The following is a 21,147-nucleotide window of genomic DNA, read 5'->3' as shown; positions in this document are numbered from 1 at the left end:
ATTCTGGGTAGGACTTAAGCACAAGAGTTTTTGGTTCTCGCAGGCTCTAGTAATGGCGGAGTCAGTTCCAATATTCTGAACCAAACCCATATGCCAAAGATAAATGAAAACGAACAACATCAGACAATTTTAAGGTAGCTCAGTTCGAGCTGCCCGACAGTTTGGGTATGTGGAAGGTGCTCTGAACCTTCCAAGTTGGCTGGCTGTTATATCACTGGCAGGATATAATCCATACAGGTAAGCTTACTGCAGCAGTGATCAATATGATGAACATCAGCATTAAACTTGGCAGAGGAGAAATGACTCAAGTAATACAGTGTAGCTGGTGAGTACACCCAAATGTTGTGTTTTACTGTTAAAATAATCCTCTGTGAGGCAAGATCCTCTTCCACTTAATGTGATGAGCAGAAGGCTTCCTGATAACTTCAATCACCTCTGAAATTTCTCTTGGAAAATCAAACTGGAGAAAGGAATCAAAACCAAGTGCCATGACTTAACGAGGAGTCAAAAATCTCCCCAGTTAGGGTGAGGGGGTTACTTCCTTGATTAGAACAGTTAAAGATTCCTTTACTGCCAAGTACTCGACACCAACATGCTAGGAGGATGAGTTTTATCCTTTTTGTTCTGTGCTTTTCCATAAGGCATTTACAGTAATGCTGGTGTAGTCCTGTTTGTAACTGCGATTACTTCAACTGCTATATTTTCTAGACGTCAAACATGGGCAGCATTCCAAGAAAAAAGTCAGGACTGAGATCCAAACTGTGCAAGAAACCAAAAAAGAACTGGCATGTATAGAGACTTCTGCAGTGGGAAATGGAGAAAAGCAGCCAAGCTGGGTAATAGCGGAAATGACTACCCATGACTGTCAAGGAAGGCTCCTAACACCAAATAGTACAGTTGTGAACACTTACCATAAATGTAGATGTTCGAGTGTATTCACTGTTGCAGTCATTACATTTGGGTAATCTGCTGGCAGGTTGCCCTCAGTTGGCCTGAATTCCTAAGTCTTGGGTCCTGCGTCGGTTGCGGTCTTCTCTTCTATGACGTCAGGTCGTCAGGGGTATAAAACATGCAGCAGATGCCATTTTCTTTAGTTTTTCTTGCCCCCGATGTCAGGTGCCCCCAAAAAGGTAGCAATATTTTATATATATATATATATATATATATATATATATATATATATATATATATAAAAATACATGCTTCAATGTAAACTTTATCTTCATCTACAAGCAAATACACCACATAGGTTGTAGAAGATAGAGAAGGAAAGATAAACTTTAGAATGACAGGAGGATAGAGGGAGGGTAACCTGGACTGCAACAGTGAATACACTAACATCTACATTTATGGTAAGTGTACACAACTGTACTACGTTCTTCGTGTTTCACAGCTGCAGTCATTACATCTGGGTAGAATCCCAAAGCTATGGTTGGAAGGCTGGAGCTAAACAGCATTAGGCGCGGCTAATAAGGCCCTGCAGCACTGCAGTGGCAAAGCCTGCCCTGGACTTAGAGTAGAGAGGCAAATGGCAATGCTTTGTAAAGGTGTGAACAGAACTCCAAGTAGCAGCCTCTAGAATGTCTTTGGTTGGTACACCTCTGAGAAAGGCTGTTGAAGCAGCTGCAGCTCTGGTGGAACAAAACCTAATGCCCTTGGGCACAGGTTTACCATGGTTTAAGTAGCAGAAACGGATGCATAGCAGTCTGTGTACATCCAAGGACTGCAGAATTCTCCCCCCTTTGTTCTGCGGATTTGGATAAAAAGCTGGCAGATTAATTGTTTGGTCAAGAGCCACACTGGAAACCACCTTAGGCATAAAAGTAGGATTTGTCCTGAGACACACCCTGTCTGGGTGAAATATGATAAAAGGCTCTACAGCCATGAGGGCCTGTAGCTCTAAAACTCTTCTTGCTGAAGTAAGTGCTAGTAGCAGAGCTGTCATCCATGATAAGAACTTAATGTTGGCGGTAGCAGCTGGTTCAAATGGAGGCAGGGTGAGCTTTTCCAACACATAATTGAGGTCCCATGCAGGTAGTGGTGATCTTCTAGGAGGCCTTAAATTTTTGGCTCCTCTAAGATACTGCTTTAGTAAAGAATGAGAAAAGATTGGTGTCTTTGTATTGTAATGAGCCGAAATGGCAGAGGCATGGATTTTGATTGATGAATAAGATAGGCCTTTGTCAAGCATCTCAGTTAAGTATTGTAATATTTGAGGAATATATGGTTTTGCTGCATCAGTTCCTTGTGCTTGATTCCAAGCACAGAATCTCTTCCATTTGTCAGCATAAGATTTTCTAGTACTAGGCCTTCTGGCTTCCAAAATGACATCCATCACAGCTTTACTGAGAGGTGTCATTTGTATGATTACATGATTAGCCATGCTGTCAGGTTCAGAGTCTGTAGGTGATTGTGCAGGATCCGATTGTTTTGTTGGGACAGTAGTTGCGGTCTTTGAGGCAAGGTCCAAGCTGGGTATTGAGAAGTTCCTTAGGATTGGGTACCAGTATTGGCAGGGCCAGTCCGTGGTAATTAATATCATCTTTGGCTTCTCTTGTCTGACTTTTAGGAGGACCTAGGCTAAAAGAGGCAGAGGAGGAAAGGCGTAAACTGAAGGATAGGGCGTTCACTTTCCATGCTTGTTTGTGTTAAGACCTTGTGCAGAATCTTTTCAATTGATAATTTTGTGGAGAGGCAAAGAGATCTATGTCTGGGCTCCCCCATTTCTCTGTTATGCTGAAGACTTGTGGATTTAGTTTCCACTCGTGAGGATCCATAAGGTTTCTACTTAAATCGTCTGCAAGAGTGTTTTGTTTTCCTGGCAGGACTTGAGCTTGAAGATGTATTTGGTAGGTCAAAGCTGCGTCCCACAGTGCCATGGCTAATCTGCAAAGGGGGTAAGAGTGTGTGCCTCCTTGCTTGTTTATATACCAGATGACTGTGGTGTTGTCCGTCTTTATCAGTAGTTGTCCTGGATAAAGTAAGTCCTTGAAGGCTGTTAGGACATTTTGAACAGCTAGCATCCCTTTCTGGTTGATATGTAGATGCATTTGCTTTGGTGCCCATAAGCCCCGAATGCATCTTCCTGCCATGAGTCTATAAGGTTTGGCTGGCAGGGGGGTAGAGTGAAGGGCCGTCCCATGTTTTGGTGACAGGCCCTTGCCCACCATAGAAACTCCTGTTGTAGGCAGGGGATGAGAGGAATCATTGTTTCCAGACTGTGTGAATGTTGACTCCATAAACTTTTTAGGTACCACTGAAGTTTCCTAATACGCAGTCTTGCATATGGAATTAGTAGGATGCAGGATGCCATGAAGCCCAGAGCCTGCAGAATTTGTCTTGCAGAATACTGGGTTTTGTTGCCATCAGTTTGAAGTAAGTAGTCAGTTGCCTTGGTTTGTCTGGTGTGAGGTAAGCCATCTGGGCAGTTGTATTCAAGCCTGCACCCAGGAATGCTATCTTTTGAGAGGGTACCAGTTGTGATTTCTTTTCGTTTATTGTATACCCTAGGCATGTTAGAAGCCTTTTCACAAACGCCAGGTGTTGAAGTGTGTCCTTGTTCTCTGCTTGAATGAGTCAGTCGTCCAAGTAAGGATATATTTGTACACTTTTGTCTGCAAAATGCAATCATTGGTGCCACGCACTTTGTAAAGACCCTGGGCGCAGTAGACAAGCCAAAGGGCAGTGCAGAGAACTGGTAATGCATTAAGCCAGCCTTGAATCGGAGGTATCTTCTGCATTACTGTCTTATTGGGACATGCAGGTATGCCTCTTTTATGTCTAAAGTCACCAGCCAAGCTTTCTTGGCCAGCATGGGCAGAAGCTGCTGCAAAGTCAGCATTTTGAATTTTGGAATGTCCAGGTATGTGTTCAAAATCGATAAATCCAGTATTGGCCGCCAGGCCTTGTCCTTTCTGGGCACCAAGAATAGTAAAAACTATGTCCTTTTTCCTGTTCTGGTACTGTCTCTGAATGGTCCCCATATCCATGGGGGATGTAACCTGTTTCTGTGCCTCTGCCCATTGATTTTTTGGCAGATCAGGCCAATCATTTGGCATTGGCAGAGTGTGAAAATGGAATTTGCATCCCTGTGATACGATGTTTAGTACCCACTTGTCCTGTGTTAACTGCCAAGTTTGAGCAAAAAGTGCTAATTTTCCCCCTATGGGTGCTGCCAAAATAAGTCCTTGGTGTAGGCAGAGGGAAGTCATTGGGATTGCTTTCTGTAGGTTTGTGCTTTATCTCCTCCAGATTTGGAGGTGGATGCGCCCCACTGCGTTGACCTGTACGAGTCTTGCGCCTGGCATCTGGAACCCTTAGGGCGTCTGGATTTGTCCCTTTGAGCTCTGTTTGACAGAGGAAAGGACCAATTTTTTTGTAGGCCAGTGTCTAATGAATCTTGGTGCCTGCACTTGTAAGAAGTCTAACAGTTTGCATAGACTTAGCTTTGACTTCCATTTTCTTTAAAACCTCTTCTGCCTTAATACCAAACAAAGTCATACTGTAAAGGTGCATCTAGCAATTTAGCTTTAACATGATCAGGCAAATTTTGTTCCTTTAACCAGACATGCCTCCTAATCACAGATCCAGTAAGAGCGGCCGTGCAGGAGGCCTCTAAAGAATCAAAACCACACTGCAAAGCATGCTTTCCAACTTGTTCAGCTGCATGCAATAATTCCTGCAATTCTTTATTTTCTGCACATTCTGAAATCATCATTTTCTGTTTCAGCAATCCCATAACATGTTGTTGGTACTTAAGCATATAAAATTGACAGTTTAAGGCCCTGATTGCCAAGGTTGCAGATTTATAAACCTTTTTCCCCATCTGTCCAGTGCCCTTGAATCTCTGTCAGAGGGGGTAGGATTTTTGCTGTTGAGGCCTTAACTCCCTTTGGACCCTGTGAAATAGTTTCAGGATCAGCAGCAGGGTTTTTAAATGCAAATTTATGTGAGTCAGAGACCCTGTAATATCAGTCAGGCTTACTGGGAGCCGGAGGTAAGGCGTCAGGAGTCAGGCTTGACTCCGAAAACACATCATCCACAATGTCTAAAACAAGGGGAATGGCTAAAGGCTTGCGCTGAGGGAGAAGGAAATCCCTGAGCCTCTTTTTTGATTCTGAGAAGTCCTGACTCTCCCAGTGAAAATGCTCCCTCAAAGTATGCAAGGTTTCTCCAACTGAATAATCCTCAGGAGGAGAGGCAGATGGAATGGACTCCTCAGCATCAGAATCCTCATAGGGAGGTAAAGATAATTCCTGATCAGAAGAGGAATCAGAAGAAATAGAAACCTGATCTGTAGATTCATAATCGGTGTCTTGCCTAGGCCTCTTTTCTGGAGGGGGATGGGTACCCCTGATCAAGGTAATAAGGTCTTCAGACATTTTGGTCATCCGTTTTTTAGGCATAGAGGCCTGTGCATGTGGCTCAAGAGTAGTTTTTTTAGTTTTAGAAGTTGCTTTTGTCTTTGATTTTGCAGCTTTCGTCGGTTTAACATACAAATGTTGAGGTCTGAATACACCCTCAGAAGCCGGTGCCTGCTCAGCGGCTCCGGACCCATCCGAGGGAGACACATCCGTCGGGTCCAATACCTTGAGAATCTTGCGGCATGCCAGACTCCACATGGGTGTCGGTAGAGGCCTGCGACTCGAAGGTGGCGGGTATCAGGGGCTGCGAAAGCACCTCACTGAGTACCGGGTGAACAGACGACTGGCTTAGGTGAAGCTTTGTTGTCGGTTTTGGATCTCGACTGCCTTTCTCGGTCCTTTTCTTTGCGTTTTTATGTACTACGGTAGTCGGATTGCTATCAGACGACATTTCTGGGTAGTTAAATCTGTTTCCAAAATACTTTGATGCAAAAATATACCAACGCTTAATAATGCGTTGGTTAAATCTAGCACAAAACCGACAGCCAGGCAACGTTGCGATCAGGGCCTAAGCAAGGAATACAGTATAAATTGAAATCCTTATGAGGTATTTGCTTCCCACATGTAATACAATTATTAACTTTTTCTGACATTGGTAAAAAGCAAGAAAAAAGTATCCCCAATGGGGTACTTAGCTATAGTTAAGACTTCGGTTCTGAAACTCAAACATTTCAGTAGTCGGCCGACCAGCACTTGTGATATGCTTCTGCTTCGGGCACCGCGCGGCAAGAAAGACTGAAAAAAATGGCGTCGGCTGCGTGTTTTATACCCCTGACGACCTGACGTCATGGAAGAGGAGACCGCAATCAATGCAGGACCCAAGACTTTGGAATTCAGGCTGACTGAGGGCAACCTGCCAGCAGATCACCCAAATGTAATGACTGCAACAGTGAAACACGAAGAACATCTTAAAATATTTAAATGACTTCTTACCTAATACTGCTGGGAAAGTATGCACAACTTAATGAGGCTGCTGAAAAAATGTAGACAAATTTCGAACAGTGCTTTAAGCAAAACATCTGCTACTTTATTTATGGATATACTGGTCTCTAGGTTGAGCAAGACCTGTGACATATATCCACACATGCAGAAAAAAGGCTTGGCATGTGTACAAACGCACATATGTGCACACACCTATATGAATTTGTGTGTGCATGTCTTTACGTGAGGATAAAGGAAACCCAGTTTAAAAATAAGCTTACCTTAGCATTTGATACAGTGGTTATATCAGAACTCATCCCACTGCTTCTCCTGAGAGACATCTTTGCATTGTTCAGCAAGGTGCTTGTACTTTCAATACAATGTGGTCCACTAAGATCTTCAAGTGTCAGTCCTGCAGAAAAGCTGCACTCAGAGCTGCAGTATGAAACTTCACTTGAAACGTCACTGAAAAGCAATTATGATCAAAAGTATTTAAAAACTAAGCTATTTATGAACTGTTCACAACACATAATGAGGATGAGTTTGTACACAAAACTTTTGTTTATTACAAAACTTTAACAGGGAAACAAGGCAGGAACAAACATCTGCCAGCATCACTGATTATCAGCCATACCACTTCATTACAACAAAGATGCATGTTAGTCATAAGGTATCAATACCAGAGGTCACGTCCTATTAGGTTGTGAATACTAAAGACAATAGGTTGTTACTCCTTACCATGGAAGCATCAAAGAAATGGGGAAGGTTACAGATTTGACGACCAAAGCAGTCATCCTTAGTGAAAAAGACTTTTAGTACTAAAATTAAATTTAGAAAGAATAAGGGAAAAAGAAGGGTGCCTACGGATATTTTAACAGCTTTATAAAATATTTTAAATGTACTGGACAAAGCAAGACAGGAGGGATAGGAAGGGACATTGAAAATCTAAGGAAAAAGTTTTATTCGTTAATATAATTCTCTGCTGCCTGCAAACCATTTGACCTCCCACAATCAATCAACTCAGTAAAACTATGTAATTTATATACGGAGGGCAGCCAGACAAAAACAGAAAAAAAAAATGTGTGCTTGTAAATTGCCAAGTGAAGAATCTAAGAAAGCAAAGCAAAGCAAATTTTGTCATTCAACCATACATAGTACAGTTGAATGAAATTGCATTCCTCCAAGCTCATGCATAACAACATACCATCACACCACAACTACATGTAACAGTAAACAGCAATAACACAACAGTCAGAGGCAACTGAAGATCAACATTATCTAAATAGTCTTTTTCCATCAGTGCAACCACCACTGCCTACAGTCAACTGCCACTAAAGTCCTAACCACCCATAGCAACTTGTAGTCCAACACTCCTCCTTCCGACCCTCTCCAACCACACTATCACCTCTACCTGCAGGCCCAACGGGTCTCACTGACCACACCATCACCAGCAACCACCAAGTCTTTACTCTCTGCCGGCACCACAGACCAACATCCAGACCATCTCCTTCTCCATATTCCATCACTCTAACCACCGCTGCAACCAAGAGTCGATTTTAAAAAAACAATCAAAATTCTTCTTCCCACACTTCGCATCAGCTCGATCACCAAAGCAGGCCCCAACTTCCGCCGCTCCACATTATGTTAGAAAAACAACCAAAACAGACAGTACTGCACATTCGACACCACCATTTTCACGACAAAGTCCGCACACCAGACAACAAGAAGCTGACTCACCAGATGAAAAATTCACACAGCAAGAGTCAATAACAGAAAGTGCATATCTGAGTCAAGAGGCAGTGAACTTCCCAAGTCAAGAAAGAGAAACTGTACATCACTGTGAGGGGACTTGACACAGCAGAATATATTATCCTTTTCTTGGTTTCAGTCTGTGTGCATGGGTCATGCCATCTTCCTTTGGCATTCAACTGGATGGAGTTTTTTTTTTTTTTTTCCCACCAGTGATGCATAGCAAACACAGTTTGGGCTGCAATTACAGCCTGTACAGTTGAAGGATGCTTCTTATATACAGTACTGAGCACTAAGTTTCAATTTTGAAGCACTGTCAGCTACCACAACACCTGGACTGAGAAAAAGTAACTGCATTAAAAGATGAGCCTCCAGAACAACATGTGCATGTACTTCAAAAAGTCAGAAATAAACACTCAAAAGAAGTGGAAACATCACGTACAATAGGTGGGAGTAATAGCTTTCTATGAAAGGCAATTGTGTCCACATTATCACTGAATGTAAACTGTCTTACAGATATAAACAAAAAGCAGAGAAAATTGATGTACATTAAGAAATATACAGTGCAAACAGCACTGTTGCAGGAAACACATTTGAATAAAAATGAACATGTGAATTTAAAGAATTTCAGGATGGACATTCATCAGATATCAGGGACAAAGGAAAATGGAAGTAATAATATTGACAGCTAGAGGGGAAAAAACAATAACGGTGGATTTGTGGTAGAGAGGGGCTATTGACAATAGAAGAGAATTCCATTGGCATGAATTTATATTCCACCAAAAACTTTTATATGAAGCTTAAGACATTTCTAGAAGAAATAAGCAGCTTTTAGCAGGGAATTGTTCTTATGGGTAGGTACTGGAACTTGGTTTGCAACAGCGAGAACATATCAGTGGGACTGGTAGGGAAAATATAACAAAAGACCATATAGTTCTGAGTAAATATACAAGAATATTTGGTATGTGAATTCAGAAGTTTGATTTTGGACAGAATTTACACATTATCCTTCAAGTTGCAGTCTCTTCCAGACTGGGTCAAAACTATATTTCATAGTAGCATTTGCACTGAATTGACAGGTGTGACATCTATCTAAAAACACTTCAGATCATACTCCAATAAAAACTAAGATAAAGATGCAGGGTAATTAAGGAAGAGAGCCATTGGCACCATCCTATTTACCGGTTAAAAAGAAAAGAATTTAAGGAACGAGTAGAAAACGTTATTCAAGAGTTAATAGGGAAGTTGCACATTTCTTCAAAAGAGATAGCTAGTAAGCTGGAGAAATAGAAAATGGACTTTAAAAACCAGGATAGAAATACAAGATAAAAATATGGGAAAGTACCAGGAATTATTTAGAGGGTCTGATAAAGGCTGAAATATTGCAGAATAAATGGAATCTCATAGAACAAGAAGAGGAGAAAATGCAGAGTTCAAGGGAAAATAAGAGTATTTAGATAATATGCATTAGTTTTCAAAAGTTAAGGAACAATTTTTTGATAACCTAAGCATAAAAAATTATAGCATGATGACTTGCGCAACAGAATGTAGAAAGGCTGTTGCCAAATGTAGGGATCCTATGACAGGAAAAATAACCACAAATCCTAAAAAGTTATTACACATACTTAAATTGTATGAACATTTCTATAAAGCAGAGGAACGTGGAAACCACAAAAAATGGAAATGTTTAAGAAGACTTAATTATACTGAGGTTAGATGAAGATGATGGTCAACAATTAGTTAAGACAGGAAGAGGTGACAAACTGATTACTTATTTATACAAGTTTACTGCTGAATGGCACTGATCCCAGTGGACCAAATTCAGCCTCAGCCCAGAATATGAACACACATCCATCAAGTGGAAAAAAAATATTTAGTGAACAGAAGAGCATACTAAAAACGAAGAAAAGTTCATCTGTGCAAGTAAACTTACTATAACACTAGATGTTTAAATAATCACAGCTGCAGCAGCCTTAGCAATACATGTTACATCCTGCCAAGGATATAACTGCCAGCCACCTTTCAAAGCTTTAGGCTGGATGGAGGGAGTGGCTACTGCAGCAGTAACTATTTGAACATTTACTGTTATGGTAAGTTCAACTTACACAACTGTAAATCTTTGTTATATGGATTACTGCTGCAGTAGCCTTCACTATATTGGTAGATTACCATTGCTAACTACATTTGGGAATTTGGGAGGTGGAAGACAAGAGTCCAGGAGCCCTGAAGAATGATCCTAGCAAAACCTGATCTACACCAAGAAAAGGAATCGAGCTTATAGTGCTTTGTAAAAATATGTACAGAGGACAAAGTAGCAGCTTCTAGACTCAAACTGTTTCCAAAACGCCTCAAATGAAACCAGAGTACAGTGGTCCTTGACCATCTTGAAGTAGTTTTGTTTTGATGAGTATAACAAACAGTAATAGCTTAAACAAACATTTGGAAAATCTGTTTGCACTTTGACTGCCCCATCCTCTTACCTTCACAAGAAATTATCAAATGATCCAAAGATTTGAAAGAATTAGTTCTGTCAAGAGTGTACCCAAGTTGTCTGTGGACATCCACCTTATGGAGTATCCTTTCTCTCTCATTTTAGGTTCAGAAAAAAAAAAATTGGGAGATGAGTAGTTTACCTGAAAGTAAGCTTGGATATCACTTCAAGCAAAAAAGGATTAGTTCTCAAAAAAAATGACCCTATGGGAAATGAATTAGAGTTGACTCACCACAATGGCTTGCAAATAAGATACCCTTTTTGCAGAGGTCACAGCAAGCAGTAAAATAAAGTTATGTATTCACCATAATGTTCCATCTGTTTTGTCCATTTTCATTCTTCAACTGCTGGTTCAGATCCGGATAATGCCCTACCAACCTAGCATACCTCACATCAAGGTTGCTGCCCATATGACTAACAGAGAAGTGGAAATTAAGAAAAGCCTGGAGCTAAAAAAAAAAAAGAAACTGAGGTCCCCCTGCAATACTCTTCGATCTCTCTAGGAGTAGAACAAGTAGGGTAGTAGGTGGGTGAGAAGTTGAAGAATGAAAATGGGCACAACAGATTTAACGTTATGGTGAGTACATAACTTTTTAATCTGATGTCCTTTTCATTCATTATGTTGGGACAGAGTCCCAGCTACCTAAATCCCAGGAGGACTCTAAGAAAAGATATTCCAGATCATTGCCGAGTCAAATACTGCTCTCTCCCTATACAGCAGATCCAATTTGTAACGAGCAATAAAGGTGTAAGGATAAGCTCAGGTTGCAGCTACACAAATATCATCCAAGGAAGTTCTGGACAGAAAGGCTGATGATGTTGCCATAGAGCTGGTGGAGTGGGCTGTAGGTGCTTTTGGTACACCTACGCCCTTTTCTATAAACAAATGTAATACAATTGTTTCTATTAGGAAGGTAAAACTTCAATATTTGATGATATACATAGCTTTGTGTGTTAATATTAATTCAATAGGTTTTTGGGGTGTATTTGTTTTTTACTTGAGGGCTTTCAATAAAACAAAAAGTTATGTAAGATGTGACAGGCTCAAATGGATAAAACATGAAATAAAAAAGTTAGGTCTTACCATAACTTGGCATCTGTGTTGTCTTCTTTTATTCATCCTCACGACAGGGTCTTGGATCCTGCTTGGCCACTTTCCATACACTTGGTCCCAACTCTCAAGACCCTCATACCTACAATACCCTGCTTCCACCCAACTATCTCAGACCAAGTTTGCTAAATGCAGTCATGCCACACACAAACACAAAAGACAGACAGAACAGGCTCAGACACACGAGTTAAGAGTCCTGAGCTCATACAGGCTCCTCAAGAAGAAAGGCAGGGGGATTGTTGGGTGGGAAAGTGAGGATGAATGAAGGAAGACAACACAGATGCCAAGTTATGGTAAGACACAAATTTTTAATCTGATGATGTCTCCTTCATTCACCCTCACGACTGGGTCAGATACGAGAAACTTTGGTGGTCCTCATGGAAGGACATGCCAGATGCCCTGCTGCTGGAAATAACAGCCAACTTGTAATGTGACACAAAGGTGTGATTATTAGACCATGTAGCTGCCACACAAATGTCATCAACAGGGGTTCTGGCATAGAAAGCTGACAAAGTAGCCACGGCTCTGGTAGAATATGCTCTAGGGGGTTTAAGTAACTGCAACCCTGTGGAAGAATAAATGAAGGAGTTGCAATCAGAGATCCATTTTGCCAAGGTAACTTTCAATACGCTTGTCCAAGTCTTGTCGAAACAAAAAAAGATACAAAAGCTGACCAGACTATGTGTTGCTCGGTCCTGTGTAAATAAAAACAGAGATATGTATAAACATCTAAAAGGTTAAGAATATACACCCCTTTGTTTGAAAAATTGGGAAAGAACACTGGAAGCTGAATGGACTGATTGATATTGCTTTCTGTAGCCACTTTAGGCAAAAAGGATGGATTAGTGATTTAGGACACTATCTCTATGGAATAAATAACATGCAAAGAGACTTAGAAGAAAGAGCTTGAAGCTCAGAAATCCTCTTGGAAGAAGTGATAGCAACCAAGAGGGCCAATTTCCGGGACAGAAATTTTGTGTCTCAAGTAGACACAGGTTCAAAAGGGCCGTGTGTCAATGCCTGCAGCACCAGAGTAAGGTACCAAGAGGGAGAAGTATTCCTAATTGCGGGGGCTCAATAAGAACACACCTTTCATGAAGGATTTACATAATCTAAACGTGAACAAGGACTGTAGCTTAACAGTAGAAATGCTTGCAACCTCGTTGAAAAGGGAAGAGCGAAACAGTAACGCATAAGAGACAGGTGCCGAGAATGGATCAAAGTTTTTGCTGGTAGCTCAATAAACAAATCTCTTCCACTTGCTATTGTAAACCCTCTTAGTGAAACCCTTTTGCAATGCTAGAAGAATTTTTCATTCTAGGGACTGAAGCCTGGCCAGTCTAATCAAAGTCAGAATTGGAGAAACCAAGCAATCAGTTTCAGGGTTCAAAGATTTGGGTGTTGGATCTCTGACAGGTGAAAGAGGAGGTCCTGAGTGGGTTCCAATATCCGAGGAGGATACTTCAGGTGAGACCATAGGAAGGGGAACCATACTTGGCGAGGCCAGAAGGGAGCAATGAGGATGATTGAGCTCTTAAACTTGCTTGCCTTCTGAAGAAACTTGGAGATGAGTGGAAGAGGAGGATGAGGATAAGCATACAAGAGACCCGGGGGCCAATTGTGGACTACGGCATACCTCAAGGACTCCCCCGAAGGAGGGATTAGAGCAAAAAATAAGAAGTTATGTACCTACCATAATGTTCCATGTTAGTTGTCTTCATCTCGCCTTCTTTCTTGCTGCTTGGGGATCGGAGCCGATCCTCTGCTCCGACTCGGCCATCTTCAATACTTCGAGAGCGGTTTACTGGCTCGAAGCTACTCCTTATCTCATGATGCCTACCGACAGCTACCCAGATCTCATTTATCAAAAAAATGGTTGTTCCATGCATTCTAATATCTAGAATAGGTTAGGAAGACCTGGCCAGAAGAATAACAATAAAAGAATACTCAGCCAGTGAAAAAAGGAACTCCTCTCAATCCACTAGGATGGTGGACGGAGGGAGGGACGCAAGAAAGAAGGCGAGATGAAGACAACTAACATGGAACGTTATGGTAGGTACATAACTTCTTAATGTTAAGTTGTCTATCTCGCCTTCATTCTTGCTGTTTATGACAGCGTCCCTAGCACCTAACACCCTGGGTGGCTCAGTGGAACAGACTCTTCAGAACAGTGGAACCAAGGTCAGCTCTACTTCGGGAGACCATATCCACCTACCTTGTAATGAGAAATAAAGGTATGAGGGTTTGCCCACGTGGCAGCTGCACAGATAGAATCCATGGGCAACCTAGACTAAAAGGCTACGGAGGTGGCTAATGCCCTAGTAGAATGACCTTTCGGTTTAATTGGTAACTCTGTTCCTTAACTGGTAAATAAAAGTAATAGCGTGGGACAACCATCTGGATAAGGTCACCTTGAAAACTGGGAGACCTTGTTTAAGGCATAAGAAAGGAATAATTGGTCTGACTTTCTTATTTCTTTAGTTCTGTGCAGGTAAAATCGCAATTTTCTATAAACGTCCAGTTGGTGAAGTTTGTACTCTGCCTTGTTGCTATGATTTGGGAAGAACACAGGGAGATCTATAGATGGTTTTAAATTATTTTCTGAGCAGACTTTAGGAAGAAACGAAGGATTAGTCCTCAGAGCAACTCTGTCCTTGTGAAACACCAGGTAGGGAGGACGAACACATAGTGCTTGAAGTTCTGAGACACGCCTAGCTGAAGTGATAGCTACCAGAAAGTGTGCCTTCCAAGATAGAAACTTGATGGAGCAGGACGCTGCTGGTTCAAAAGGAAGCAGAATTAAGGAAGTTAGGACTAAATTGAGGTCCCAAGGGGGAGGGGGATCTCTCACTGGAGGTCTAAGAAGAGATGTTCCTCTCAAAAAGGCTTTACAGAGCTTATGAGACAATGTTAGCATTTGACAAACCAATACGAAAATTAGAAATGGCCACCAATTGTACCCTAATCATAGCGGAAGCGGCCCCGGAGTGAAACAGTTGTGCCAGGAATTCCAGAATTTTGTGGACCGGGGCCGAGAAGGGATCCACATTCCTGGACTCTGCCCAAGAAAAACGTTTCCATTTGCTAGCATAAGATTTTCTAGTTGTAGACTTATGAGAGGAGACGATAATCTCATGGACTGCTGGGGAAATGCTGGGAAGCCTGGCTAAGGTTGGAAGTGGAGCAACCAAGCTGTGAGCTGGAGAGTTTGGAGGGATTGATGCAACCCACCTGATTGATGAATCAGGAGATCTGGAATTGGGTCCAGAGTCCACGGCTGATCGAGAGGGTAATGGTGCAGGAATGGGAACCATATCTGTTGGGGGCAATGAGGATCATTTTGCAACCAAACAATTTTGCTTTCTGTATGAGTTTTGGTATTGGGGAAGCGGAGGAAAAGCATAAAGAAGTCCCTGAGACCAATCGTGGACTAGCGCGTCTATGGGTATGTGACCTAGAAGCGGAAGGAGTAGTAGTTGCTGCATTTGCTGTTGAAGGGGGTGGCAAAAAGATTGCAAGGCTGTCCCCATTTGCAGAAAATAAAATCCGCAACTTCCTGATTCAGAGACCATTTGTGAGGCATGAGGATAGCTCTGCTGAGCCTATCCGCTAGGACATTGGATCTCCCAGGGATGTGCGTCGCAATCAGAAAACGCTGGGAGGAAATCGCCCACTGCCAAAGTCTGAGTGCTTCTCGACACAGGGGGTAAAGATCTGGTTTCGCCCTGCTTGTTGATGTACCACGCCACTGACATGTCTGTTTGAATTGCAATGGTTCCAAAAGGAAGAGAGTCTTGAAGAGCTTGCAATGCTAAGAGCACAGCTCTCATTTCTAGGACATTTATGTGCAGATGGTATTTGTGAGGTTGCCAAGTGCCTTGGACTGTCCTGCCCAGATAATGCTCCCACCCACCCTATCAGGGAAGCATCTGTCATCACTGTGGCCATCAGAGAGGGTTGCATGAAAGGTCTGCCCTGAGTAACTAATGGGGAGACCATCCACCAAGAAAGGTGTCTTTCCCATGCCTCCGTGATCAGGATCATGTGAGACATGGGAAGCTCTTGGAAAGACCAGTGCATGAAATGAAAAGAAGCCACTGAAGAATTCTCGTGTGGAAACACGCTAGTGGGAGTAGAAGAATGGCAGCTGCCATGGAGCCCAGAGTTTGAAGGACATATCTACCTTGGATCCTTTTGCTCTGCATTAGAATTTGCACTTGTTGACGAATTGTGGACAATCTTTCTAGTGGCAACCTTGCGAACATATCCCTTGTGTTTAAGTCTGCTCCTATGTAAGTGATAGACTGACAGGGCAACAAGGCAGATTTTTCGAAATTTACTGCAATACCTAGCTGAGTGCATAATGTGATTGTATAATCCGCACTTGTCAGAGTTGATGCCTGGTAGTAGCAGTGAGGAGCCAGTCATCTAGATATGGAAACACCTGGAATCCTTGACGTCTCAGGTGAGCCGTGACCACTGCCATACATTTGGTGAACAACCTGGGGGCTGTTGTGAGACCAAAGGGCAGAGCTCTGAACTGGTAATGACTGGCCCCCAACCCGAAAGCGAAGAAATCTCCTGGAGCATCTGTCCATCTTGATAAGGTAGTACAAGTCCTGAAGATCTATCAAGCACATCCAATTGTCCTGATCCAGAAAGGGTAGAATGGACTGTAGCGTGACCATCTGAAACTTTGTTTGTACAGATATGTTTAGTCTGCTGAGATCCAGAATCTGTCTCCAGTCCCCTGTCTTTTTTGGTACTAAAAAGAACCTTGAGTAAGTTCCGGATCCGTGCTGGTCTGTGGCGACTTCATGGACGGCTCTTTTTTTCTGCAGTTTTGAAACTTCTATTACTGCTTGCTCCTTCAGATTGGGTGGAACATCTGGAAGGGGGGTTGATGGAAGGGAATTTTGTAACCTCTCGATATAATGGACCGTACCCATCTGTCTTGTGTTAAACTTAGACAGCCTTTTGGGTACAGTGAAAGTCTTCCCCCGACTGCCTCCAGAGGTGAGCAGTCGGGCAACCCTTCAAGGATGCTGGAAGGGCTTATCAGAGAAAGATTCTCTGTTGCCCTGGTTCTGCGGACCCCTCTGCCACGAGGGCGGTGTCCATTATTATTATTGTTTCCCCCTCTGCCTCTGGTGGAAAAATCAGTGTGTATGTGTCAAGCAAAGCTCCCAGAGATTTACGGAAATACATCTTCCCACTCTTCTGACCCTTGGGGTAAGATGTAGAGGGAGTGGAAAAACAGACTCCCACGGCAGAGAGAGTCTTGCCTTCTTGCTCACACCCAGTCAACGTGTCTTTCCACCTGTGGCCCAAAGAGAAAGGGAGCCATCAAAGAGGGTATTGGTGAAGGACGCTCGAAAGGGTTCCGCAAACTGACACAGCCGCATCCACACATGCCTCCTAATGGCTACACCCATGCCCGCGGCTCTACTCGCTCCATCGGCTGCATAGGAAATGAGCCTCATGGAGGAGTTAACTACAGAATTAAGCGTCGCTAGCTGTGAAGCTACTTTGGCTTGTGCTCCCTCAGCTGTAGGATCTTGAAGAGTATTCTCTAAGCTCTTTATGGAGATCCCTTTGAAGTAGAGTAAGATGACATAGGTAGTTCAGTGACCTCCTGGAGAAGGTCGCTGAAGCTAACATTCGCTTTCCGTACCTGTCCATCATCCTAGACTCCTTGTTAGGGGGATGAACAGATGAAGAGCTCTCCGCTAACTCTTTTTTGGTGGATGCTGCTACCACCATGGCATCAACGGGCACACCTTTAGAAAGGAATTGCTTACCCTGGGGAGCTGTAATAAATTTACCAGGTCTCCTCTGAGTTGGTTCCACTGTGTCCAGAGCTGACCAAGCCTTTCGAGCCACTACGGACATAAGTGGGTCGAAAGGTGGAGAAACCCAGGAGGTGGAACATTGGGACCCAAAAGCATCCAGGAATACAGACTCATCCTCGGTAGGGGCTAGGGGATTCCAGTTCCCCCTCTGCCTAAGCATTTCCAGGATGTCCGAGAAGGAAACCTCTTCAGAGGGGGATCTCTGGGACCCTTTCGATTCATCTAAGTCTGTATCTGAAGTGACAGACACAGGGGAGTCAATGTGCTTTCTCTTGCACTTCTTCCGAGGGGGCTCCTCTGAGTGATAAGGGGAGGCCTCGGAAGAAGAGGAAACACCCAATGGGGTGTCCTGGAGCATCTGTTCCCTACGCTTGGGGTCTGGAAGAGAAGCAGAGGTTGGCACAGACATGACGTGGGACGGAGCCTGTGGGGCTGGTAGTGGAGCTGACTCGGGGTACAACACTCCGCATGACCTCAAAGGCATCCCTGCCTCGAGGCAGAGAAAACTCCGGTTCCGAAGAAATAGGAATCTTTCTCCACGCCAAGGGGATGGCTCCGAGGCCGATGCTGGAGCCAAGCACACCTGCACCGATGCTCAGAGAGGGAGAACGGGGTTGGACAACACGCCCCCTCGGAGTTGACGAGGGAGCCCCGGTGTCCAGATCCTTCGATGGAAGGTACCGACGTCGGAACCGAAAGAGATATAGTTATCGGCGCCGACGGTTCCACTACTCTAACCCCAACTAACTCCAGCTCCGAGCTCAATGGAGTCGGAGGATGAACAGAAAGGGAGGTGAATGGAGCAGATACCTGTTGAGGAGAGCTAGACAACATTTTAGCTAGTGCTTGTGATTTTAGCAACCTTACTACTCTCTCCACATCATGATCTGACAACCTAGGGGATCGAGAGGAGTGTGAAGAGCGGTGGCTATGTTCACTTTGCAATAATGGAGAGCCAGGAGCTGAATGAACTGACTCTAACGAAGGGGACCTCAGCCTTTTATGGCTCCGAAACATCCGATGGAGCCGACGGAGGGGTTGTCTCATCGGTGCCAGTTGGAGCAGACATACTGGGTAAATCCTGTACCGGGGTTGGCTCTGAAGGTGGAGCCGACTGTTTAGAGGATTTGGGGGATTTCACTGGTTGTGAACTCTTTGCCGGTGAATCATGAGGTTTTAACAGACCCCTAAGGATCAATTTGTTCTTCCGTTCCTGCAGGACTCTTGGACTAAAGGCATGGCAGATGGAACAAGAGTCCTGCAGGTGAACAGCGCCCAAACAATAAATGCAACTACTGTGCCAGTCTGTCAGAGATTTTCTGACAGCACGAGTCGCACTTTTTAAATCCAGAAACTTTAGCTTCTTTAGACATATCAACTAAGCACCAGAACCGAAACACAGATAGAAAAAAAAATTCTACTCTAGTCAACAACAGACTATGTAAAAAAATATATAAAACAAACTCCTTTTTTTTTTTTTTTTAAAGAAAAAACAGAGGAACGGAGAGCCTCTAAGTTAAACGGCTTCCTTGGAAAGGGAGTGGGGGAGGGGAGAACTCTCTAACTTAAACGAGTTCTACTAAAAGAGACTAAAGGAGAACAAGGTACTTAACAACACTAGTAAATAAAACTAAGAAAAGGTAAATTATCCAATAGTTTTATGAAGTATAAGAATATATTTCTACACAAAAAATTTGAAAATACAAGCCTGAGCCAGAAAACACACCTCGCAGCTGAAGCGGCAAAAGAGATCTGGTTAGCTATCACTAGGCATCATAAGATAAGGGGTGGCCTCGAGCCAGTGAACAGCTCTCGAGCAATTGAAGATGGCTGAGTCGGAACAGAGGATCGGCTCCAATCCCCAAACAGCAAGAAAGAAGGTGAGATAGACAATTTAACATCTTGCTGAGTTTGCTGTTGAGGGGACAGGCAAAGAGGTCACAGCAAGGTTGACCCCAACTGCTGAAGATCATGTTCACTACTGGTTAGATGAGGGACCATTTGTGCGGAATCAGAAGCGACATAAGTCTGTCCACCAAATTGCTGTTTTTTTCCCCGGGATGTGCGTTGCAATTAGAAAGTGGTCTGAAGAGATCACCCACTCCCACACTCTCATGGCCTCCCCACAGAGGGGGTAAGAATGGGCTCCAACTTGCTTATTGATGTACCAGACAACTGACATGTTGTCAGTGTGTACTACAATAGTCCCTAGAGGGAGACTGTCCTGAAAGGCTTCCAATGTTAGGACAGCTCTCATCTCTAGGACACTGATATACAAACTGGTCTCGGGAGTGGACCTCGTGCCTTGGACCATCTTCCCATTGTAATGTCCCCCCCACCTGAACTGGAAAGAGTCCGTGGTCTCAGTGGCTATCAGAGGATCACTGACAAAGGGTGTGCAGAGGATAACATTGCCGGAATGAATCTACCAACTTACATGATGTTTGTAGATGGGATTCAATTTGAAGCGAAGGGACAAGGGCAGAGACAGAATTGATCACTGACTTGCTAGTGTCCACTGTAAAACCTGCATGAAGAACCTGGCCAGGGGAACTAATAGGATGGCTGCAGGCATGGACCCCAAGACCTTCAAGATCAGACTAACAGAGGCGGCTTGATTGTCTAACAACTGCTGGACTTGATTTCTCAGAATTATTACACAGTGCACGGGAAGAGACGCTATCTGTTGTCTGGTATTGAGCTGTGTTATCTATGAACTCTAGGTTCTGAACTGGAGTAAGACTGGACTTGTTAATGTTTATGGGGGTGCCCAGGGATTATGCTAACTGAAGTAAGTAGTCCCTGGGTTGAATCAGTCGATATTTCGTGGGGGAGAGTTAGTAGAAATCATGTAAACATGGAAACACCTGGAATTCCTTGAGTCTCAGGTGAGTGGCTACCACTGTCATGCATTTGGTGAACACCCAGGGGGGCTATGGTGAGTCCAAACGGCAGTGCTCTCAGCTGGTAATAACTGGCTCCCAGCCGGAAGCGCAGATATCTCCTGGAGCATCTATTTTAATTTGATAGTGCAGGTCCTTGAGATCAAGCACATCCAGTCACCCTTGTGCAATAACATCAGAACGGAATGAAACATAAGCATTCGGAAGCTTGCTTTCTTTACACACTAGTTTAACTTGTTGAGATCCAGAATGGGTCTTAGGGTCCCTGTCTTTTTCGGCACTAAAAAGAAAGTGGAGTTGGTTCAGAACCCTCTCTGTTCTCTTTGGACCTCCTGAATGACTTTTGCAGCAGCTGAATTTCTTATGCAGCCTGCTCCCATTGATCGGGTGGCACATCTGAGATGTTTCTTGAATTCGGAGGGGCAAGGGAAACAGGAAAACAATTATCTCTGGATAACACACTTAGCACCCAACGGTTTTGAGTCAATTGGGTCCAAGCTTTGGGGTGCAAAGCTAACTGGCCCACGACTGCCTCCAGAGATGGACAGTCGGTTGGGCACTGCCTCAGGAGCACTGGCAGGGCTTATCAGAAGGGGGTTCTCTACAGCTCTGGTTCTGCAGACCCCCGTCTGCCTCTGGGGCAGTGTCTACCATCAAACCCTCCTCCTCTGCCTGTAAAAGAGGGTTCTCTGTGTGG

The 21,147-nt window shown here is 43.6% G+C and overlaps 1 protein-coding gene across 1 annotated transcript in view; it reads right to left on the bottom strand.

The window, feature by feature from the left end:
• The window catches only part of LOC122814220 (cytoskeletal protein Sojo-like), a 668,023-nt gene that overhangs the window by 429,436 nt on the left and 217,440 nt on the right, over positions 1–21,147 (bottom strand). The window contains exon 3 of the mRNA XM_044086820.1: positions 6,626–6,809. Within this exon, the coding sequence (XP_043942755.1) occupies positions 6,626–6,809 (184 nt within the window). The remainder of the gene's footprint in view (positions 1–6,625; positions 6,810–21,147) is intronic.

This window comes from Protopterus annectens, chromosome 10.part0, assembly GCF_019279795.1.
Source record: "Protopterus annectens isolate FY-2018-M chromosome 10.part0, PAN1.0, whole genome shotgun sequence".
NCBI classification, from domain to species: domain Eukaryota; kingdom Metazoa; phylum Chordata; order Ceratodontiformes; family Protopteridae; genus Protopterus; species Protopterus annectens.
Note: the sequence above shows the minus strand (reverse complement) of the source record. Positions and strands in the feature narration are given on the sequence as shown.